At 42.1% G+C, this 25,608-nt stretch overlaps 1 protein-coding gene across 1 annotated transcript in view; it reads right to left on the reverse strand.

Moving 5' to 3' along the window:
* Nucleotides 1-25,608, reverse strand: part of LOC149155453 (cell division protein FtsZ homolog 2-2, chloroplastic-like) — a 488,563-nt gene that overhangs the window by 73,701 nt on the left and 389,254 nt on the right. Inside the window, exon 6 of the mRNA XM_089445548.1 lies at nucleotides 14,894-14,986. Within this exon, the coding sequence (XP_089301674.1) occupies nucleotides 14,894-14,986 (93 nt within the window). The remainder of the gene's footprint in view (nucleotides 1-14,893; nucleotides 14,987-25,608) is intronic.

Consider the following 25,608-nt stretch of genomic DNA (forward strand, 5'->3'; position numbering starts at 1 on the left):
CTAGCATCACTTTACATAATCCACATAGGACTTGTGGAATCTAAGTACAACATGAGAAGAAGATGAGAAGAAGAAATAGAGTTAAAGAACTCTGATAGTACATGAAGCATCTGACATATCTTCGGGTATGGAGTTTTCAAAACTTTCCTTTAGGTACACTTCAGTGGTCAACATGTTTGTACTCTTGTCTCCTCTGTCTATTTTGGTGGTTAGCCATGTATCCTAGTCCCATGGGATCTCTTTTACTGGGTATTAGCTTTAGGGCTGACACTACATGGGAAATCCTGATTTTGGTTGTGTGGTCCCGCTTCCCGACACCATATACATCGCTTCCCTCCACTCATTTTAACACCATTCATCACTTTTCGCATTCGAGTACAGATGTGTCCACTGGGTCCACAAAGGGCTAGCCTCCCCCTCCCCTTGTCCACATTTTGGATCCAGCTTGGAACGATACTCGGAGGTTGATGCAACTAAAAAGAAAATAAGAAAAAGAATAATTTGGCCACTCTCAATAGGATATGTACCACAAAATGCAAAAGATGGCCAGGACATACAAATTTAGCACGTGGGCAAAAGCTAAACATGAGCCCTACCCCTCATTCATGGCCATCACCCTAGTTCCTGTTACCCACCATTTTGTGGGTGATATCCCTAGGACAAATTTTTTCTCCAAGATGGTCCTCAGCCGGCAGTCAGTAGCTCCTTCCTGCCACCAACTAGCTTGTTCAGCCACCTGAGCCAACCATGTGGGCCCTCACCCATCTGTCATTATCGTATGTTTGAAGGTGGGCCTCCCAAACCTAAAGGTATGCCTTGTCATTTGGTAATTGAGTATTGTAGTTTGCTTATCACGGACACTTCTAGGCATGGATTAATGGGGGGATTCGGCGGAAAGAATGGGCTAGGTTTGTGCTTTTGTCCCCTAGACCCCTTTTGGATATTAACCTTGGATTGTAGTCCCGTGGGATCCCTTTTACTGACCATTAGGATTTAGGGATGGTATTTCATGTGAAACCTTGTTTTTGGTTGCGTGGTCCCGCTCCCTTATCCACATATATTGTGCCCTTTCAACTCATTATAACCCCATTCATCATTTCTCCCACCTGGGTCCACATAGGGCTAGCTCTCCCCTTCCCCTTGCCCACACCTTGGGTTAGGCCTCGAATGATGCCCCAAAGGTTGATGTAGCTAAAAATAAAAGTAAAAGTATAATTGGCCACATTCAACAAGTAGATGTACCACAAAATGCAAAAGATTGCCGGGACAAACACATTTAGTGTTGAATTTTCTAAGTCTATCTGTTAGAAAAATGCTAGTTTATTTCTTCTACTTGTTTCAAAATCGAACAAGTTATTTAATACATTACATACCGAAATAAACACAATACAGTCACAACATCTACAAATCATCAACTGAAAGAAAACAAGCACACAAGTGACACCGTTATTCTTGGACAAATTTCCCCGGAAAAACCCAATGCGAGATAACCAGTGCAGCTATTATGAGGGTTATATTATTATGCAGTCTATCTGAGTACAACAGGGTGCCTAATCCAGCTCACTCGACAGAGAAAAATACACGGCAACAATACCTCTATATCCGGAAACAAGTATTCAGAAAACCTGTCCGGTGAAACCCTCTTCGACACAACTGAAGCTCAGCGCTGGCACTTTCGGCCTCTGCGTCAGCCTCCTGCTGACCTACGTCAGCTCCAGGACCCTCTGGGTCAGACCTCTGAGGCACTGCGCAGCCTCTGGGAGCCTCTGCGTCACTCCCTTTGCCCTCTGCGTGGATGACGCAGTCTCTTTGGGCTTTGCGCTGCTTCTGTTGGGCTCTGCATAGCCTGGATTGACTGCTGTTCTCGTTCTCTCTACTTCTGTGCTGGTCTCCCAATATTGTCCCTGCTTCTCTGCCTCATACTCACTGCCCCTCGCTGCTGATCACTGATTCAACTTTGCTTAGCAACCCCGCTCTAGCAAAATGAATGACTGATCACTCTGGTGTGTTCTCTAACTGACCCTTAAGCCTCCTCTTATACTTTTCTCGTTGGTCCTTCAACGACTGAGATTAAATCTCTAATCAATGACTAAGATTAGATTTGGCTTGAGCCATGACTTTTGGAATCTTCTAACCCAGTTTTATATTAATACCCATTAATATTTTATTTTTCCTAAGTTTAGACTTAGGAACTCCATTAAAAATAGTAATTATTTTAATATCTCCCAAACCGGGTACAATCTGTCCAAACCATTGCTGGGTTTTGGAGATCTCACGTGCTTTAGCCTCTCCACCAATTTTCATGGCCAGATCACATCCGATGCTACCCCAAATCAACATTTAGCACGTGGGCAAAAACCAATACATGAGCTCTACCCCATCATCATGGCCATCATCCTGATTCCTACAGGTTCTATGAGTCTCCTTCATCATATAGGAACCCATCCCTACCTTAAAAGGGGGTATCCAATGCTATATATCACACATCATGCTCTTACCCCTTGAGCCCCAAGCAGTTAATTAAAGAAAAATCATAAAAAAAGGCAAAAGGCATATAAAGAAGGGTGGAAAAATCAAGGTCGGGGCACCTCATGTACCACAATTGCTCCCTCCTATATATTATATACTCAAGTGTGGGCTTCCTTTCTACTAGCTACCCTTGTACCCGAACATGTGGCCCAGGGCTGCCCTTCTCATTACCTACTCCATTCACCTCTTTATCACATGCCACCACCTTTTAAAGGATATACCTTGGACATATTGTCCCCTTTAAAAGTAGAAACCACCTAATGGGATACTTGGTTAACCCCATTTGGAGTTTGGAGACATTAGCACATGCCAAAGCCCATTATGGAAGGGCAAGCCATTATGAAGTCCCCATTTGTGGTCCATGGTTTGTAAGCTCTTTTACTCGATTTCCTTGATGACTTGTTGTACTGGAAGGCTAGGGGATGCATTGGATCTTATGCAGGATTGCAGATGGTCTCCATCTTGGGTTTGGTCTCCCTATACGAGGTCCTAACCCTCTAGAGGGCTACATTGACACATGTAGGGTGTGTGTTGAGAGCCATGGGCCTCCACAACTTTATGCAACACTCCATGGAACTCCAGAGATTTTCAGAGACTGCTCGAGATTCGCTTATTGGACGAGGAAGATGCACCTGGTTCACCTTTGCCCAACCAACCCCACAGATGTACCATGCACTTAGCAATTGACCCAGGACTTGTAGGATGATGTGGCATCACCTTCCCTACTCCTACACATTATATACCCAAGTGTGGGCTTCCCTTCTACTAACTACCCTTGTACCCCAGCATGTGGCCAAAAAACTGCCCCTTCTCATTCCCTACTCCATTCACCTCTTTATCACATGCCACCACCTTTTAAAGGATATACCTTGGACATATTGTCCCCTTTAAAAGTAGAAACCACCTAATGGGATACCTGGTTAACTCCATTTGGAGTTTGGAGATATTAGCACATGCCAAAGACCATTATGGAAGGGCAACCCATTATGAAGTCCCCATTTGTGGTCCATGGTTTGTAAGCTCTTTTACTCGATTTCCTTTATGATTTGTTGTACTAGAAAGCTAGGGGACGTATTGGATCTTATGCGGGATTGCAGATGGTTTCCATCTTGGGTTTGGTCTCCCTATACGAGGTCCTATCCCTCTAGAGGGCTACGTTGCCACATGTAGGGTGTGTGTCGAGAGCCATGGGCCTCCACAACATTAAGAAACACTCCATGGATCCCCAGAGATGTTCAGAGACTGCTCGAGATTCGCTTATTGGACGAGGAAGATGCACCTAGTTCACCTTTGCCCAACCAACCCCACAGATGTACCATGCACTTGGCAGTTGACCCGAGACTTGTAGGATGATGTGGCATCACCTTCCCTACTCCTACACATTATATACCCAAGTGTGGGCTTCCCTTCTACTAGCTACCCTTGTACCCCAACATGTGGCCTAGGGTTGCCCCTTCTCATTCCCTACTCCATTCACCTCTTTATCACATGTCACCACCTTTTAAAGGATATACCTTGGACATATTGTCCCCTTTAAATGTAGAAACCACCTAATGGGATACTTGGTTAACCCCATTTGGAGTTTGGAAACATTACCATATGCCAAAGCCCATTATGGAAGGGCAACCCATTATGAAGTCCCCATTTGTGGTCCATGGTTTGTAAGCTCTTCTACTCGATTTCCTTGATGACTTCTTGTACTGAAAGGCTAGGGGACGCATTGGATCTTATGCAAGATTGCAGATGGTCTCCATCTTGGGTTTGGTCTCCCTATACAAGGTCCTAACCCTCTAGAGAGATACATTGACACATGTAGGGTGTGTGTTGAGAGCCATGGGCCTCCACAACATTAGGCAACACTCCATACCCAGAGATGTTCAGACACTGCTCGAGATTCGTTTATTGGATGGGGAAGATGCACCTGGTTCACCTTTGCCCAACCAACCCCACAGATGTACCATGCACTTGGCAGTTGACCCAAGACTTGTAGGATGATATGGCATCACCTACACCATCATCTGAGCCCCTACAGATGGTCTACAAGCATCTTCGACTTACTTGGAGACACATGAGGTCACTTGTGTGCTCTCACAACCATTGGGAGCACCACAAGTTTATTATGTGGAGAACAAGGAACCAACCCCTTGTCCATTACTTGTGGAAGTCCAACTCATCATTTTGGCACTTATGGACTTCATCAAGCCTTTTAGAGAACACAACGACATGCATTATTGATCATTCGACCTCTTGGGAGGCTTATTAATTTATTTGTGAGCTAGTTTGGTGGGTTTGTCACCAATAGATAGTTATTTGCACATTATTTCAATTAATGGGCTAATGTAGTCTCAAATTAGGTAATTCTAACTCCTAATGAGTGTATAAATAGGAGAGACATGAATTCATTTGTATCATTACTTTGGATTGGATCATTCTTCTCTTTAGAGAATTTCGCACTTTTTCTGGGATGATGAATTGGAGCATGGATGAATTTTGAAGTTTGGATTGGAGTATTTTATCTTGGAGCTTCTTTATTGTCAAATTGTTGATAGTTGGATATGTTCTATTACATGTCAGTACACACGTTTAATGCTATTCTTGTTTTACTTTTGTCATATGCATTGAATGGGATTTTCACTATATTTTGGCTAATTGCTGCATTGCAAAATTGTGGAATTATTGTTTCTATATAGCATCTCTGTTAAAATTGGAAACTGGGGCCAAACTCCATGTGGGTCATCTTATTAATGGCAACTGATATTTTTCTTGGATCCCTCTCATCGAGAGGTGTAGGATTGATCTAAATATCATCCGATTCTGATAAGTATTCACGGAGATATGAATTTATTTGTGTTATGGGACAATTCATCAAGGTCGGCCAGCAACCAAACAAACTCCACTTGTGCTCAACGTTTTAGTATAAATAGAGGTGGCCTTCAAGTCATTTCTACACACTCACTTGGGATCTCTTCCTCTCTACTTGTCTTTGGGTTTTAGTAGAAGGAGAGATCCTAAGGGATAATGCTGCCCTGATGGAGAAAGGATCTACACTGCCCTAATAGAGATCTATACTGCCCTAATGGAGATACGCTGCCCTAATGGAGATCTACGCTGCCCTAATGAAGTCTACATAACGCAGCAAGGAAAGATCTAATTGTTGGTCTAGAAGAGACCCTATCCGCTGTCCTAAAAGGCACCTATACGCAGCCCTAAAGAAAGAGACCTATACGTTGTTCAAAAGAACCTTAGCCGCAGTCATGAAGAGGTTCAATACTGCCCTAGCCGCAGTCCTAAAGAGGGTGGTTTAAGCCGCAATCCAAGAGAGGAGATCCCTGCTCCTATACGTTGCCCAAACCTGCCCTATACGCTGCCATAACCTGCTCCTATACGCTACCCTAGCCTGCCCTAACAGCAGTCACCAGAGGCTACTTAGTCGCAGCAAGAAGGGAGCTGTTTAGAGGATCATCTATACGCAACAAGGTAAGACCTAAACGCAGTCATACTACACTGTTTTGGAAGGGTTTAGGACAACCCTTAGACGCAACAACAAGGAGACTTAGCCGCAGTCTATACATAGCCAAACGCAGCCCAAAGATGATGACTAGATGCCCTTGCCGCAGCAAGAAGAGACAGCAAGGTAATGTCACTTCAGGATAACATGGAGAGCTTAGATCAGAGGCCAAGTTGCTGTTGAAGAGCGGATTAGTATGAGGGCTGTTTGAGGGTGCAAATAGGTCCTGAACAGGGTTGTCTCAAGGATCAAGGAGCTGTGGGTATGGCTATTGTGACCAAGCCCAAAATCAAGATAGTTTGGACTACAATCAAGATAGTTTGAGAGAGTTGTAGATGATAGCTATACTGTGATAGGTAGCAGGCCTTATCACCTCAAAAAAAGAGACAACGTGGATAGGCTTGGGGCAGATCTGTGCACAGTATATACAGTAGCATAATGATGTGATAGGTGGCAACATGATGAAGACATATGGTGCTGTATAGTGCAGCCTTGGGGCAGCAATGAAGCTTGATGGAGTAAGCAAACGGGAGAGTAGTATGGCAGGCATGGAATGACAATGTCACTAACAGTGGGGCAGTAGTGGCAGCATGAGGTCCAGCAATTGAGTGCAGCATGGTGCAACACGGCGAGGTGCAACATGTGGACGAGATGCATCACTTTGATAGGTGAAGGAGTCACCTTGGAGAATCAGTTGAAGCAGCATGTCTTCAACTGATTTCATGTAGAGATGATCTATTCTCTTATCTAGAAAGTCTAAGTGTTGACTTCTGTTGTAAATGTACTATCTCTCTCTCTCTCTCTCTTTCTGCTAAACTATTGAAGAACATATAAGAAGAATTGATCAAGGGTTTCCCCACATTGGGGTTTGTCCCTGGCTAGCGCCAATCTTGTGTCCTCTTGTCTTCTGTGATCTATATTTATGTTCTATCTAGAGTTTACTTTAATGCTGATGTGATTGCTAATCTGGAAAAGATATTGAGCTAACTATGAAAATTGAAATAAATTGCCCTAGCATAGAACATACCTAAAATTAACATGGTATCAAAGCTGAGGTGAAGACAATGCCCAAGCAAGAATGAAAGAGCAATCACCGAAGAAAGTTGGGAAAGGACAAAAGGATCAATGGATTCCTCATCCCTCTTCAAATTCACCAAGGGTGAAATCGAAGAAGAGAACATTATCAGAATGGCGAAGCAGAAGCTTATGATGGCCTACCGAAAGATCACTTCATTGGGAAGTACGGATCTAAGGGTGGAAGGTGATCAGAAATTGATCCAGAACCTTAACCACAGTCAAGAACAAAGCTTAAGAGGTTAATATTGGCGTTAAGCGCTAAAACCTTTGTTAAGTGCCTTTTTCTTTAAATTCTCAATTAAGCACGTGGGAGCCACTTCTTCATTTGATTTACCTCCTCATGAAGGTAACAAAGGTGAAAGAGAAAGGTATAAATATGATTTCAATCATATTTATTTTGATTATGTAAAGCATGATAAATGTCCACATAAGCCTTGGAAAAAAATTGAATGTTCCTTTTGTGGTTTGGATAACCATAATATTTCTAGATGTTGGAAGAGAATGGCCACATACAGGAAACTTTTGAAGAAAAAGAGGCAAGGAGCCAAAGGTTCATTGGACAAGGCAAATCACGCTGTCAAAGAAGATGCACATGTGTTGCACTTACTGCCATAAGCAAGGACATATTGCTGATATGGATTGGTAAGAAATGGTTAGAGTTCTTATCTAATTAAGGTTGCATGTCTTTTGATTTGATGCATTTCTTTGCTAATGAGATGCAAGTTGCAGGGTTTTACCAATAAGGTGAATGGAAAAGTTGAGTGGCAGACTCACTTTATTGCAGCAAAATTATATTCATTTCAGCTTTGTAAGTATAGTGTGCTTAAGAGAAAGTTGAAGGATGGAATACATGCATGAGCATGATATGCATGAACACAGGGATGTTGATGATTTCCTTGTATTTAAACATGTATGTGTAATTAACTTGATGGTTGATTGCTTGTTTTAAACATGCATGTAATGTAATCTTGACTTGGGAAAAGTTGATTTGGTCTCCAAGATTGTAAAAGGGAGATAATGATGAAGTGTTTCATCTTTGAAAAAGAATCCTTAAAGTTCTTTTTGTACACGCTTGACTTGAAGGGTCAATTGTCTGTAAAGGCATGTTTTTGTTGGCTTGGGATCTAGTCAATCATTTGTACACAAGATGTAAAGACGTGATGGTGATTCACAAGATGTGAAATTTGTTTCTTTTGATGAAGCAAGAGCAATGTTTTAAAACTCCAACTCCGACTCCGACTCGGCCGAGGGTCGACTCCGACTCTGACTCCGACTCGGTATCGACTCGGCCGACTCGATTTCAATGACTCGGTCGTTGTAAAAAATACATTAAATATTTATTTTTTATAAAAACACATAATTTTAAACATTTTCATTCATGTTTCCAAACACACAGCATTAGAATATAGATAGAAGACAACATATGATCAAAGTAGGCTCATGAATATATCCATTATATCAAAATGGCACCCAGTGCACTGTCCAATACATACACGATGATGATATAGAGATCAAAACAAAAACACATAACCAAGGATAAATGGCCTCTACAACAAAAGTCTGTGACTAGTACCACTGGCTACTGCTAGAGTTGCCAACATCATCTGGCTCAGTGTTACTTGGGAGCGGGAGCGAGAGCGAAAACGGGAGCGGGAGCGACATTTTCAGAAGCTCCCGGTTTGGGAGCGAATCCCGGAGGAGTTCAACAACCAATGTCACTAACATCAAGGTACATAGAGGGATTGGTGCTCTTGATTAAATATGAGTTCCATACCCTAATACATGACAAAACTCAATGGAGACATTGCAATCCCCCAATCCTGAAATCTTGAAAAACTGATAAGTCTGCTGGATTTTGAATGAAATCTAAAATTCTACTTTCTCCATATGAAATCCAATGAGGCCGGAACCACTCTCAAACATCCTAAGTCATTTCATGGTAATGTTAAAAATTTAAGTAAAAGGATGAAAATGAAGATTAAGGAGAATGTCACTTTTACTTTAAGAATTTAACATTACCATGAAATTTGAATAGCATATCAATACTAGGAGAGGGGAATGGACCCCAAAGACCAAAAAACCAATTAATAAAACCATTTGGAGTCCCCCACACTCAGAAAAAACATAAAAAAATAAAAAAAAATTGCGTTTTTGGGGTTTACTAGCCGCATGAAGTGACCCGGCCGAGTTGATACGGACTCGGCCGAGTTAAGACTGACCCGGCCGAGTCATGCCATTTGGAGTCCCCCACACTTAGAAAAAACATAAAAAAATAAAAAAATTTGCGTTTTTGGGGTTTACTAGCCGCATCAAGTGACCCGACCGAGTTGATACGGACTCGGCCGAGTTAAGACTGACCCGGCCGAGTCATGCCATGATTCGGCCGGGGCAGTGTTAACTCGGCTGACCGAACCGGTTTGACGGCCGAGTCGCAAATTTTTTTACCGGCTCGGACCAACTCAGCCGCGTCGGTTCCAAGCCGGCCGACTTATAAAACACTGAGCAAGAGTTTAGGCCATTCAGTTGTCTTCTTGTATTATGTTGTTTTTGATAATATGTTGGAAAAACATACTGTAATTGGAACAAATGTAAATTTTTGTGAAGAAGATGTAATTTCACATTTGTTTGAGCCACCTTGGATCAACGATCAAGGAAAAGAGGTTCAAACTACCTTCTGTAACCTTCTCAGTAGGAGTTCTGCATGAATTCAAGGAAGACAATTCAATAGGAGGACAAGCGCATCCAAGAAGGAAAGCGTTGACTACCTTCAAGTTATGGTTCAGAGGCACTAGCCATGCAAGGCAAGTGTATGGAGGCTGAAAGAAGAGGGTGTTGTACTCTCATCTACTGTGCAGATCAATGTATCAGTCTTTTGGGGTCCAAAAGATTCTCAATGGGGAGGAGTGATCAGAAATTGATCCAGAACCTTAACCACAGTCAAGAACAAAGGTTAAGAGGTTAAAAGGTTAATATTGGCCTTAAGCGCTAAAACCTTTGTTAAGCGCCTTTTCTTTAAATTTCGAATTAAGAACGTGGGCAGTATTCGTCCAAGTGGTAAACGGTATATCGCGCGGGTGAAAGGCTGGAAGCAGTAATCTACCAAGAGCACGCGATTCCACTCAGCGGTCAACACGTAGCAAAGCAAAACTGCTTTTCTCGCGCACCTTCAGTTAGATATCGTTCGTGCATGAAATCTGCGCGAGATTGAGTGATGTTCGTTGGATTGAGCGGGGTCACATCAATGGCGAAGATCGTCTGGGCAAGTTGGCCAACGGACGACGCGACAGCCATTGGATGGACAGGGATAGATCGACGGTTGAGAATTAACCCGATCGCAAGCTCTATGGAGGATTATCCCTAACCGCCAGATATACGCGCGATAAGGACTTATCCTTCATGAACGTGCCCAACGGTTACAGCAATAGTTACCTCTGATGGTCAACCTGGCGGAGTGGCTAAAGTTTAGCGGAAGTGCTAAGTTTAGTGGAAGTCAGGTGCAGTTGCTAATTTTGGTGGAGACATCATATAAAAGCACTAACAGAGTAGTTTTAAAGGCAAAGTCCAGAGGAGATAGAGTTTTCTAGAGAAACAGAGGCAGAGCCCGAGAGACAGAGGCAGAGCCCGAGAGTGAGGCAAGAGGCTCGCTAGACTAATTAGAGCATTCTGAAGCTGATGGAATAGTCCATAGAAGCTGAAGAAGTCATCTTCATGGAGAATTCCATCCAAGAAGATTGATTATAGAGTTCAGAGCCACCAGAGTTTGGAGACAGTTACAGGAGCTACCAGAGCTCATTCTCAAGGATCCAACAGTCAATTCTGACTGTAAAGGACCTTCTGAATCCATTGCAGGGATTTTCAGAAGCATCTAAAGACTTCTAAGGGCCAAGAAGCCATGAGGGAAGTTTCAGGCAGCAAATGATCAAATGATCAGTCTGTTGTAGGTGTCTGATATGTTGCTGGAGACAAAAGAAGAAGTTCCAAAGACAGTTGAAGAATTCTGAGGGAGTTAGTGCCATCCAGAAGCTCAAGTCAGCTCAGTGCACTGATTGAAGGAATCAAGTCCAAGGAAGCTTAGATCTATTTGTAGAGTGAGGACAGTCAGGGATATAGATGGTATTCTAAGCCCATTGGTTCAGTTCAGTAACCTTTGGAGTTAAGTGTGGAACTTGTAAAAGAAGCTTTACCATAATCCCAAAGAGCCAAGTCAAGTTGACAAGAGCTCAAGGAGATGTAGCCCATGATATTAGGGTGAACTCCTAGATTATATTGTTGTTATGTGTGGTTGTCTATTTGCTGCATTTACTGTTATATGTGTTTAATATCAGCATGAACAAATAAGCACTTAAACAGTTAAAACAAAGACATACACCTATTTCAAGTACTTAATTCCGCAATTGTCAACATAAGCTAGATCATATTTTTGTTAAGCTTTGGAGTGGGAGGTTCTTGTAAGTATAACAAGATGTTAAACCCTCATTTCAGATCAGAAGGAAAGGCAGAAGACTTGTTCGGCCATTATGCAAAGGAGTGTCTGAATGGCAAAGACACATCACTTGATGAAGATAACAATCATTCCATGGACATCTTCAATGATCAAAGGAATGACAGGTAATGCAGGTCATCAAGGAAACGACCGACTCTTTAGAGAAAGCAAGGAACCCCAGGTATGAAGATTCAAATGTTGTTTCTGATAAGATAAAGAAGCATTATCTGGTATTGGCTCTCTCCTTCAGATTCTTTGGGAATTTGGCTTATTGATTGTAGTTCTCCAAAGCACTTCAACAGATAGAAGGGTGCTCTCTCTAATTTGGTAGAGATGGAAACAATCGTGGGATTATACCTGGAACCTATCCCGGAAAGGGTGTAGGAAACATTACCCCTCTATTGAATGACGGTAACTCGATTCATTTACAGAATCTCTTTTATGTACATGATCGCAAGAAGAACCTGGTGTCCATTTCGGCAATGGAAGTCAAAGGTTACAGGGTGGCATTCATCGATGGAAAGGTACGTGTATCAAAATAGAATTTTCTTAGATGCTTTTACTCATGGGTTCAGGATTGGCAATTTGTACCAAGTCGCAGGATGGTCCATTGGGGACCATGTCAGTTGACACATCTCATCTATAGCACCGGAGGTCTACTTATTGTGGGGCCTACCCGATGTGAGTCAGATGGTGACAGGGATGCCTGAATTCAAGAAAAGCATGAAGGTACATGTCTGAGATGTACTGAATGAAAATCTTACAAGGGAACCATTCCCCTTATGTAGCAAGTCCACAGGTTTGGAACAACCCGAGGAGTTTGAGATTCCCAACCTCTTGGATTATACCTTGCTACAGGAGCCCCGAAGAGAGAGTAGCAAGACTGGCGGCTGTCGGTAGAAATGGATGCGGACGAAGCGGCGAAGAGTGCTACAGTGCAGCAGCCTCGGGCAGCACGAGGCTAGCAGGCTGCAATAGTGCGAGAGGCACGAGAGTGTTGCAACGGTGCAGGATGGCACATAGAGAGTTGCAACGGTGCGAGATGCAGGGAGTTGTTGCAGCAGTGCAGAGGTCAGTAGACGGCGCACTTGTTAGCGGCAGAGAGAGCTTCAGCATTGAAAGTGTTTCTAGCCTGACAGGGATGTTAGTAGTTGGGTGGATCAGTTACTTACTTCTCAGTAACTGAGTTGCAGTGCAGTAGCGATTAGCAGTAGCACGGTGCAGCATGATGAGAGGGGGTTGCAGTGCAGATGCAGTGCTGGTAGGATGGGCCAGCAGCAGCATAGATGCAGAGGGAGTTGTCATATGGATGCAGCAGTGGCAGTGGCAGGGCCATGGGCAGCAGTACAGGATGCAACAATGCAGAGGATGTTGGGCGGGGAGGCCTAGCATCAACACAGGAATGGGTGCCAGATAATCAGATTGATGCTTAGTGTGGAGTATTACTAGAGCACAGTCTTCGCTAAGAGGGAGTGTTGATTTGGGGTAGCATTGGATGTGCTCTAGCCATGAAAATTGGTAGAGAGGCTAAAGCACATGAGATCTCCAAGACCCAGAAATGGTTTGGATAGATTGTACTTGGTTTGGGAGATATTAAAATAATTAATATTTTTAATGGAGTTCCTAAGTCTAAACTTCAGAAAAAAATATATTAATGGGTATTAATATAAAACTGGGTTAGAAGGTTCCAAAAGTCATGGATCAAGCCAAATCTAATCTTAGCCGTTGATTAGAGATTTAATCTCGGTTGTTGAAGACCAACGAGAAAAGTATAAGAGGAGGCTTGAGGGTTAATTGGAAGATACGCCAGAGTGATCGGCGATTCATTTTGCTAGAGCGGGGTTGCTAAACAAAGTTGAATCAGTGATCAACATCGAGGGCAGTGAGTACGAGGCAAAGAGGTAGAGACAATACTGAGAGACCAACGCAGAAGCAGAGAGAGCGAGAGCAGCAACCAGTCCAAGCTACGCAGAGCCTAGCAGAGATAATGCAGAGGCCAGAGGGACTGCATCATCCACGCAGAGGCTGCTGGAGTGATGCAAAGGGTCCCAGAGGCTGCGCAGTGCCTCAGAGGGCTGACGCAGGTCAGCAGGAGGCTGACGCAGAGGCTAGAAGGGCCAGCGTTGAGCTTCAGTTGTGCCGAAGAGGGTTTCGTGGGACAGGTTTTCTGAATACTTGTTTCCAAATATAGAGGTATTGCTGCCGTGTATTTTTCTCTGTCAGGTGAGCCGGTTAGGCACCCAGTTGTACTCAGAAAGACTGCATAATAATATAACCCTCTAAATAGTTGCACTGGTTTTCCCGCATTGGGTTTTTCTGGGGACATTTGTCCAAAAATAACGGTGTCACTTGTGTGCTTGTTTTCTTCCAGATGATGATCTGTAGATGTGATTGTATTGTTTTTATTTTGGTATTTAAATGTTTTAAATAACTTGTTTAGAATTTACAAATAGAAGAAATAAACCAGCACAATACAAATTAATTTTCTAACGGGAAGATTTAGAAAATTCAACAAATCAGTAAAAGAATGTTATTTTTCTTGTTCATTTACCTACAAAGCACATGTTATGTATACAGAACCTAAAACACAAAACAAATAAGACATAAACCAAACCCTTAACACCTTGACTAATCAGCCAGCAAAAAAAGCAAACCAAAAAATCCTTCTCTCAACTCTTTTTTGGCGCTAAGCTAGTGGCAACCTTCTCCAAGCCATCACTCCAATAGTGAAATCTTTTCTTCTCTATCTACCAAGCCCTACTCTGCTTAGCTAGGTACCATTTTTAGGTCTTTATCCAAACCTTTTTCTCTTCCTACGCTTTCCATTCTTGATAGTAGGCAGAGGTTGCTATCCCTAGGGTCTCATCCATTTTGTACCTGGTCAACCCCCTAGGTTGTTAGGCTATCAAGAGTAGTTCAACAAACATAGTAGTCAATGCTCTAGTAAGTAGGTTAGTTCCCTACCATGCTCTCTTCTCCTCTACACAATAAAAGGGTTATATTAACGAGAGAGAGAGAGAGAAAGAGGTGAAAAATATATCAGTGTTCAATTAAAAAACATGTTTTGTTTGCAGTTAAAGCATATTCTGCCAAAACCTACTTGAATAAGCACATTAAAGAATTTGTATGCCATTAACCTACTTGAATAAGCACAATTAAGATGTTTTTTTAACTTAATCAGGTTACGGATTCATAGTTATCATGTCTTAAATCACATTTTCAAATTCTTTTAAAACAATTTAGTAGAGTGAGAATATTCAATTTCACATGAGCTTGTATAGAGAATCAAAACTCACTTGACCAGTGAATGATTTATCTATGACAGCCCCAAATATTAGATTTGCATTTGGATCAACAAGCTCATATATTACCTCAGCAGCCGCATTTACCTGTGAATGAAATTGGGAAAATATTAACCAGAAAAATACAATCATGAGACCATACAAAAATAAAAAGGGAACATCAAGGCATAAAATACAATGCAAATATGCATAAGCTGCAAAAAATCAGAAAGTTGTTATAAGTCTGAAGAACAAGTGCATACACAACTAGAAAAGTGCCAGTGTTTCAAGGCGCTTATGTTATTGTCTGTTAATGTTTAGGTGTCATTATCATATATAAATCTGGCTACACTGCAGATATTTGTCATGCACACAACAAACTGGTGATTACAATCAATGAATTAGCAATGGTTAGGAATTTCCAATCATTTTTCCCAATATATTAAACCAGAGTGCAAGAAGAATAGCACAAGTTCTTTGTCATAAAAAGAATGTTACATGGAGGACTGCTCAGCAGGAGTTTGACAGAACATTACGAAGTTTATCATCCATGAACTACCAATGAGCTGAAATGAGAGATGAGCCAAAAACAATTTATTGTCTGCAAATAATTGTATTATTTGTTTGATCGAAAAAGTGGAAAGCAAACCAGTTAATGGATATAACTAAATCTATGAGAACCAAAACCAGTCCACACACCAAAAATCCTAAACCAGATTAAAACTGGCTGAAAAGACAGTCCAATAAATAATACACAAAATATCCAATTTTTAAATAGAGAAAGTACACACACACACTTCACGGTGGCTTGCTCAATTGGTAAACATGAGGTGTTAATGTAGCCACCACTAGGGGTTCACCCAACCCCTAGGAGAAAATTTCTCTCCCATTCTGATCAGCTTGCCAGCCAGCAGCCCTATGATGATCTATAGATAGCTATCCTCAAAGGCCCTCCATCGATGCTCTGGACAGTGTTTTATGACATCTAGCCCACTCATCAGACGAAGCTGCATCATTTATTGTTAACCATTTTGTAATCAAGTGCTTCATTTAATGTTTCAGGGAATTCTAGTATGAATTACAAATTGAAATGGATGATAAACTGCTTCTAGTTGTATTTTGTTCCTATGCTTCACCTTGGTGGTTATCCCCTACTCTTAGTCTAGTGTGACCATCCTCGAGGCTTTTCTTTCCACTGTCTAGGAGGGGCACAAATAGGAGACATTGATTGATGTTGCGAGTCCATGGTAATCCATACTTAATATTTTCCATTTGTCCCTTGTATCCACATCCCATCTTTTGGTTGATTGCTATCTATCAGCAATATTGACTCCCTGTTTTCCTCATTTTTGAGTAGGGACTTGGAAACTTTGCCGTAAGAGGTTGATGCAATAGAATAAAAACAATGAGCATAACCCATGAAGATAAAATGCAAAATATTGGCTGGGGTATAATAAATTATGTGGACAAAAGCTTACCTAAGCTCTACCTCCCTCATTATCCCTCACCCAGTTCTTGGCCAATGCATGAGTAATAAAAATGAAAGGAACTTTGAATATCCCAACCCCAATGAGCAATAAACTGCTTTATCTTTAAAGGGTAACTAAAGCATAAATTAAAGCTTGTAGTCAAAGCTATGCAAGAAAAATAAAATCAATGAAGAAAAATGTTGAAATTTCCTTGCACCGTAGGTCAGGTCTATGACCTAGCTAGGAACACAAGCACACTACAGATGCCCAACAATAAAGCACTTTGCACAACGGAATATAACAACAGTGAAATCAATAACATTACACATGAATTGTGGCCCAAAACATGTTCTTATTAGTCCATCAATAAGAAAATCATAGAGCTCTCGTACCATGGATCATGGCCCTTTACAAACCCTAATACAATGCTATTATACAACAAAAATACAATACAAAATACCTGGGCTGAGGCTAAGTCATTTTAGCCCTCATCTACCCTTGATCTTGGTTGTCTTTTGACACCAAATACTGACCAAGCAACTCCTTTAGGCTCACAATCCACTCTGCCCACTTGACAGCTCCACAATCAGCTCCTTAAGCGTAGGCTTATCCCTTCAACCTGTTACCGCCAAAACTAGCAGGGGATCTTAGAGGGGCAGTTGCTAGGTCAAGAGAAACAATGAAGCTAAAGCCCACTATCACCACAACTAAAGCTTCCTACTCTTTACGGACTTTCACCGATGTGAGGAGACTCGATATATAGAGAATCACTTATGAAGGGTAGATCAACTAAGATGGATGTGAAGTGATCTCAAGAACCCTTTCCTAGGGGAGGCTTAAGAATGGGACTTGCTTCCTTCTCAAGCAAGGTACAAGGCTTTCTAGGAGAAGGGGATGGGGATTTAAAGAGTGTGAATTGTAATGGAGCTTCCAAAACCCTAAAATCCTTATTGGACTTGGTTTCCCAAGTGGTTTTTCAAGAGATGACTTTTCAAAGGTACGGGACCACACTGGACCAAGTGGGCCCAGGTTGGGTCAAAAAGGAGTTTAGCAACCAATGATAGACTTGACCTAATTAGGGAGGGGAAAGGGATCAAGGAATGAATTTTCAATGAAAGGCAATGCAAGGATCCCAGTGAGGTTTCTAGCCCAAGGGAAACCAAGGGCAAGAATTAGTCTTCAATCTAGGACTTGAGATATCTCAAGATCCCACCGTCGAAATCTCATGAAATTTGGAGGGCCTCTTGAGGACACATCAGCGCAGTTGTGGACCACAAATAGAAGTATTTGGATGGCTAGATTGAGAGATAATTGATGCCCTAGGTGACCTATGTAGGTTAGGCCTAGAAAAAGAGGGGAAGGTGAAATAAATAAGCTTTAAAGTGATCACCAAACGAAGACCAGTGCTTTTTCCTTTGGGAGAGATGGATTCATGGAAGATTTAGAGTTTGGATTGATTTCCACTTGTCAAGGAGGCCTAAAAGACAACTTCGTTCGACATTAGGGCTTAATGGAAGTAGCTTCAAGGTCATTTATACTTCGTTCAACAATATTTGGTGACTTGTCAAGACAAGGATGTATCTAGGAACATTCATTCATTCTAACATTGCCCAATCATGATACAACACTATTTAGAGATTTAATTTCCACAATTTCGTTCCAAGAAAAGAGCAAATTAACCCTAGAATAGCGAAAATGCCAATATCATGAATGTAGCAAAATAAAGAATCAAAATAGCATTAACATAGTACTTACATGTAAGAAGAATCTATCTAATCACCAAGATATGCCAATCATAGAAGCTCTAAGACAAAGAAGAATAACCAAACATCGGAATTCATCCATTCATCCAAAAAGTCTCATCCTCAAAAGATAGTGAAAATCTCACAAGAAGATATGATCCAACCCAAGCGATGATACAAAATGAATTCATGTTTCTCCTATTTATACATTCATTAGGAGTTCGAATTGCCTAATTTGAGCCTACATTAGCCCATCAACTAAAATAATGTGCAAATAACTATCTATTGGTGACAAGCCCACCAAACTAACTCGTAAACAAAATAATAAGCCTCCCAAGAGGTCGAATAATCAATAATGCATGTCGTTGGGCTCTCTGAGCAGCCTGATGAAGTCCATAAGTGCCAAAATGATGAATTGGACTTTCAAAAGCAAGGGGCAAGGGGTTGGCCCCTTGTTCTCCACATAATAAACCTGTGGTGCTCCCAATGGCTGTGAGGGCACACAAGTTACCTCATGTGTCTCCAAGTAAGTCGAAGGTGCCTGTAGATCGTCTGTAAGGGTCCAAATGATGGTGTAAGTGATGCCACATCAACATACAAGTCTTGGGTCATCTTCCAAGTGCATGGTACAACTGTGGGGATGTCTGGGAAAAGGATAACCAAGTGCATCTTCCTCATCCAATAGGTGAATCTCGAGCAATCTATGAACATCTCTGGAGATCAATGGAGTGTTGTCTACTGTTGTGGAGGCCCATGGCTCTCAACACACACCCTACATATGCCAATGTAACCCTCTGGAGGGTTAGGACCCCGTATAGGGAGACCAAACCCAAGATGGAGACCACTTGCAATCCTGCATAAGATCCAACGCGTCCCCTAGCTTTCCAATACAACAAGTCATCAAGGAAATCGAGTAAAGGAGCTTACAAACCATGGACAACAGGTGGGGACTTCATAATGGCATGCCCTTCCATAATGGGCTTTGGCATGTGCTAATGTCTCCAAGCTCCAAGTGGGGTTAACCAAGTATCCTATTAGGTGGTTTCTACTTCTAAAGGGGATAGTATGTCCAAGGTACATCCTTTAAAAGGGTGGTGGCATGTGATGGAGAGATGAATGGAGTAGGGAATGAAAGGGGTAGCCCTGGGTCACATGCTGGGGTACAAGGGTAGCTAATACAAGGGAAGCCCGTACCTGGGTATATAATGTATAGGAGGGAGCAATCGCGGTACATGAGGTGCCCCGACCTTGATTTTTCCACCCTTCTTTATATGTCTTTTGCCTTATATGATTTTTTTTAATTAACTACTCAGGGCTCAAGGGGTAAGAGCATGATGTGTGAGATATAGCAGTGGATACCCCCTTTAAGGTAGGGTGGTTCATTGCCCACCAAGGGTTGGGACAATCATGGGTTCCTAAATGATAAAGGAGGCTCATCTAGGGCCTGTAGGAACCAGAGTGATGGCCATGATGATGGGGTAGAGCTCATGTATTGGCTTTTTCCAACATGCTAAATGTGTTTCTCCCGACCAGCTTTTGCATTTTTTGGTACAAGCTGCATCAACCTCTGGGGCATAATTCTAGGCCTGACCCAAGGTGTGGGCAAGGGGAAGGGGAAGGCTGACCCTATGTGGATCCAGTGGAGGAAATTGGACCTAGGTGGGAGAAATGATGAATGGGGTTATCATGAGTGGAAGGGGAGTAATATATATGTATGAGGGAGAGGGACCACGCAACCAAAATCAGGGTTTCCCATGTAGTACCATCCCTAAAGCCTAAGGGTCAGTAAAAGAGATCCCACGGGACTAGGGTCCAAGGTTAACATCCAAAAGAGGTATAGGGCACACGAGCACAGACCTAGCCCACTCTTTCTGTCGACTCCCCCCATTAATCCATGCCCAGAAGTGTCCATGATAAGAAAACTACAATACTTAATTACCAAATGACAAGGCACACCTTTAGGTTCGGGAGGCCCACCTTCAAACATATGACCATGGCAGATGGGTGAGGGACCACATGGTTGGCTCAAGTGGCGGAGAAAAGGCACGACGAGCTAGTTGGTGGCTGCAAGGGGTTGTTGGCTGCCGGATGAGGACCATCTTGGAGAAAAAAAATTCTTCTAGGGATATCACCCACAAAATGGTGGGTAACATTTGGCACCGACTAGGACATGATCTCTTGAAGAAGTGGACAAATCTACTCAAACAGGAGGTCACGAGAACTCCAACAGTATCTTGGTTACTGCAGACCTGTTACCTGCACATATAATAGATGAAAACACGGGGCAGCATGCTTTCGCGACGTCTCATGATCGCACATGCTTGGATTAGACCCATAAAATCGACTCAGAAATAAATGTAGTTTTTAAATCTAAATGCAGCTAATCTATCATGAGAAATATCATATGTCATTAGTTGTAATGTAAAAATTAGCATGCAATGCATCCTACCCTAACATGCATGTAATAATGCTAATGCTAAGTGTAATCATAAAGCTCGTGCACCCAACATATCATCATATAAATATACAAATGCCTACCAGTATGACTACTCATATAGCAAATCCCGAAGCGGATGCAATTACATTTGTATGGAGGATGAAGTGGGTGGGAGGTGGAAAAATATGATCTGCATTCGAGGAAAAAGGAAGCCCTAGGAGAAGGAGAATAAGCCAATCTAGAAGTGCATGGCTTTCCCTCTAAGTGTGCAATGGTGGAATGAAAGATCACTTTCAACAACTCCCTATCAAAATCATGGTTTATAATATCATGCTTTGTAGATGCACTAGGTCGTGATGAGAGGGGAATGAAGGGCGAGGAAAATAAGGGGTGCAATAAACAGGTCACCCAAGGTGATGCTCACATTGGAGAGGGGAGGTCATGGAGAAATCAAAACCCTGAGGGTGTGTACAAGGAGGTAAAGTATAATCAATGAGGGGCTCTTCCTTGACACTATACTCGGAAGGGGGAAAGGGCTGACGGTCACTTGAGATTATATGACAAGGGGTGAGGGAATCACTTGATGAATACTCAAGATGATGAACAATAGAAAAGGGCAAAAGGGAAGGTGAAGTCTCAATGGGACCCTTTTCCTTAAAATCCAACTCTAGAGGCTCATGTGATTTGAATATACTCCCGAAATCATAAGGTAGGTATGAGCAAGGGCCCTATCAATCCTATCATTGTTTGTATCAAAGATAGGGTCTTCCCAAAAAGGAGAATCAATTATCTCCAATTGATCCTTTTCATGCAAGGGAAAGTGATAATTCTCCTTCCCAAGGGTATCGATGGATATGTCCTCATAAATAATGCTCGGGAGAAAGGGAGGACCACTCTCAACCTCATCCTCCTTGTCAGTGTCATAAACGGGAGCACAGTCAAATTAAGGGCCAACAACATCCCATTTCTCTTTTTCAATATCGAAATAATCTTCAATGTCATCTTCTAAGGGGCTAATGGGATCACCTTCCTCAAGGTTCTCAAAAGGAGAATCATCAGGAATACTATCCTTGAGAAAGGTAAAGTTAGTCTCAACTTCACTTCCCATAGATCCATTCTTCTTAAAATCATCATTTTCATCACGTGGACCCAAGGAGGACTCATCTTCCTGCTCGTTACTTAGATTCTCAATGTCTTGATGGTGTTGGATGTTGAAGTTTCTAAGTTTACTTAGTTAGAAACCCTCCATGCACTTTATCTTATTTATTCCTACCTACTTGTTATTTTACTTAACAAGTTATTTACAATGTAAACATTGAAAATAAACACTAGTGCATGCTCAACATATTAGAGATCAACAACTAAAGGAAACAGAAACAATCACACCATATGACACCATTATTTTTGGACCAATGTACCTAGAAAAACCCAATGTGGGAAAATCGGTGCAGCTATTTGAGGGTTTTCTTACTAAGCAATTTCAGAGTACAATATGGGTGCCAAAACTGGCCTACCCAACAGAGAATTTCCTTGGCAGTAATACCTCTCAGTTTCTAACAAATCTCCTGGCTGAAACCCCGGATAATCCTTCTGGCAACTCCTCAGCACCAATCTGCCCCAGAAACCCTAGCGTCAGCCTCTCTCTGGACTGCGTCAGCCCCTCTCTGCCTAGCACTGGCCCTGCGTCACCCCGGATGGGTCTGCGTCAGCCTTAGGAGGCCCTGCATCAGCCCTCTGGCCCTCTGCGTCAGCAACACTGGCCTCTCTAAGGCTCTGCGCAGCTCTCGGCTGCCTTTGTGTGGCCTTGCGTGAGCCTTGGCTGGCTCTACGTCACTCTCCCCGGCTACTATGCTGCTCTCCCGACACTATCGCTGCCTCTTTGTCTCTTTGTACTCAATTCCCCTCAGCTGCAACTCCTGATCCCTAATTCTATCTCTCTTAGCAAACCCCGCTCTAGAGAATAGAATGACTGATCACTCTAGTGTGTTCTCCAAGTGACCCTCAAGCTTTCTCTTATACTTTTCTTGTTGACATATCAACGGCCGAGATTAAGTCCCTAATCAACGGCTAAGATTAGATTAGGCTTGATCCATGTCTTTTGGACCATTCTAACACAATTTCATATTACTTCCCATTAATATTTTATTTTCCCTAAGTTTAGACTTAGGGACTCCATTAAAAATATTAATTTTTTTAATATCTCCCAAACCCTTTCTGGGTATTGGAGATCTCATGTGCCCTGTTAGACTCCGTCTTGTATGTCAAATGTGAGATTGATTCTTCTTCAAAACCCTGTTTTGAAGAAGAAATCATTCAATGTGTTTTTTTAGAATATGCATCAAATTCTCCAGCTCTTCAAAAGGCAGCAGCTTCCTCAGCTCCTATCTCTGCAAAAAACACAAACAGAAGAAAACAAAATATCATCAGCAATCAGAGGCAAAGCAAGTAACAAGCTATTTGGAGAGGTCTCACTGGAAATCCCAAACAAACTTCATTGTCACAGCTATTGAATCAAATGCTTGTGTTAGCGTTGGGAATGCCCTGCGTCTTATTGATCAGAGGAATGCGATCTGGGGTGATTTTGTGCTGGTTAGTAGTGACACTGTGAGTAATATGTCTTTGAGGCAAGAGTTCATTCTGAGCAGCATGCATACAAGCCTCCATTGATAATTTCTTGCAATCTAGAAGCCGGCATATACTTTCGCTTTTACTAAGCTCAGGGTGTTCCTTAAGGTATATATCAATCGCTCTGTACAAATCATCATGAACTGGGCGTGCGAAATCGGGTATAGCTTCTGCTTTTATGCTAACTTTGGAAATATGGTACACTCAAGGACTGGTGCCTATATCCGGTTTGCTGCCAGACTCAAAGGTTGCTCTGGATTCAAATTCTGCTTGCAGGAATTATTACAACTGGGACTTTATGGTAATGTTGGGTCTCAGCACAGCTGCAAGTATAAGAGTTGGTAATGAGCTAGGAGCCCGGCGCCCGAAAATTGCCAGATTTTCAGTTGTAGTTGTGGTGATCACATGCTTCATCATAAGTGTCATTCTTGCCGCAGCAGTCATGTTACTGAAAAAGGAACTGTCTATGTTATTCACAAGCAGCACTGTGGTTATGAGCGTTGTTTATGCATTGATCCCTCTCCTTGCAATATCTGTAATCTTGAATGGCACTCAACCTATTCTCTCAGGGGTGGCGATAGGATGCGGATGGCAAACTGTGGTAGCGTATGTGAATTTGGCAACATATTACGTCATTGGCCTACCTATTGGAATTGTTTCAGGGTTTAAGTTCAACATGGGAGTCGATGGAATATGGTGGGGAATGATAATCGGAGTGACACTCTAGACGTTGGCTCTAATTATTCTTACAGCACGGACTAATTGGAACAAAGAGGTCCAAACAGTGTCAGATAGAGTCGAGCATTCCCAATATGAGGAAAATGATTCCTCAAATATATTGCCCGCTTGACTAGGCTCTTTATGAAGCGCAACTTGTCAGGGGTTTAGCTACATAGTGTTGTGTCGAATTACAGAAGCAATATAGTTAAATGGCATTTGAATAACCAGATGGCCCCAAACTTAAAAGCCAAATCACCATCGTAAACAGTAAGAACAGGACAATTAAGCAATAATAGGGGGGTAGGATTGCCATTTTCTTTCTCTTTATGTGGCAACTTGGCAATACAGAACGGTATGGCCACGTCAAAGATGTGGAGTTACATTTCAAGCAAACCGTCCGTGAAGCATCAAATCATACATTTATCATGTCACTAGTTAAGTACAAGAACCATTAAAATGAGTTGTGTTGTTGTTATCGCCTGGGCGTTAAGATATCCATCACAGCAGAAGAAATAGGATTCGATTCCTATTTCAAGACTTCAGTCCTGATCCTAACGGAATCTGCACTCCAGTTTGTCGGCCATCAGAGGGATTCTTGCAATTATAGTTGAACAGCGCATCTTTTTTTATCGACCTGTAGGGAAAAGTTTTTGGTCTATTTATTGTATTCGCTGAGCTTTAGGAATCGATGAGTGGCTTTTACTATTTTTCATAGTGCCAGTTGAAACAGTTCCATCTTTTCATGGATAGGTTTTCTTCTGAGCCGTTTAATGTATTAAATAATCATTTGTAAAGAGTGAGGGGGAGAGAGAGTTCTGAGAGCTGGTGGAGAACAAAGAGCTTCCATTGTACAGTCTTTGACAGAGATTTTAATGAAAATACACAGCTCTGGCTTCTGAGATTCCTGTGGTATGAGATTTAACATTTGTGTTCTCCTTTGTTTCATGTAAAGCCTGTTATGTGTTCATTTCATTTCATGATCATTTCCAATTGAACAAATGAAGTGTTAAGGTAGAATTCATAATTTATATGCTCTGCCTTTAAGTTTGTTCATATTTAATGTTTTCCTCTGTTTGACAGGGATTCATCTTCTATGCCCTTGTCAGCTCCTCAGCAGTCTTGCCATTCCATTTAATCTCAACTTGATGTTAGAATTTCTTGCCTACCTTGCCTCAGGAGATAATCTGTGTTTTTAATTACATTTCTCTATTCAAGCTGTTTCATTGCCCCATGCAGCCCAGAAAAACCCCATCATTTTATTAAAAAGCCCTTTTTTATCAATTTACTAGCCTAAAATCAGTTTCTTTTAAAGTCATCTCAGCCCCTTTTAGAAAACTTTTTGCTGAGATAGACTGGAGAGAGCCCTCTCCTGTCCTCGTAGGGCTAGCTACAAGGCTAAGTGGTTTGATGTTGCCTTGGATTTTGCCTTCTTCAGCCTGAGGCCAAATTCGAGCGCTAACATATTGGCGACCATACTGGGGAGAACAGTCGACTTGTTGATTGTCTCGTCCCAGTACATGAAATCAAATTGCAGATCTGATGCTGATGGTGGACAGCAGTCAGACACATATGCAGGCTGAACCATTCACCTGGCGACTCCAATTCGATCCAGACATTCCAGTGCTTGTTGATCCATTCATGCAATGGTAGGGTATGTGGCAAACCCTGCCCTGTGTGAAGCTGTAGAAGAAATAAGAAATGAGTTAGCAGATACTGAATTTGATGAAGATGTTTTTA

This window comes from Pinus tabuliformis, chromosome 9, assembly GCF_031772625.1.
Source record: "Pinus tabuliformis cultivar Carrire ecotype Pingquan chromosome 9, CPIR1, whole genome shotgun sequence".
In the NCBI taxonomy this organism is placed as follows: Eukaryota; Viridiplantae; Streptophyta; class Pinopsida; order Pinales; family Pinaceae; genus Pinus; species Pinus tabuliformis.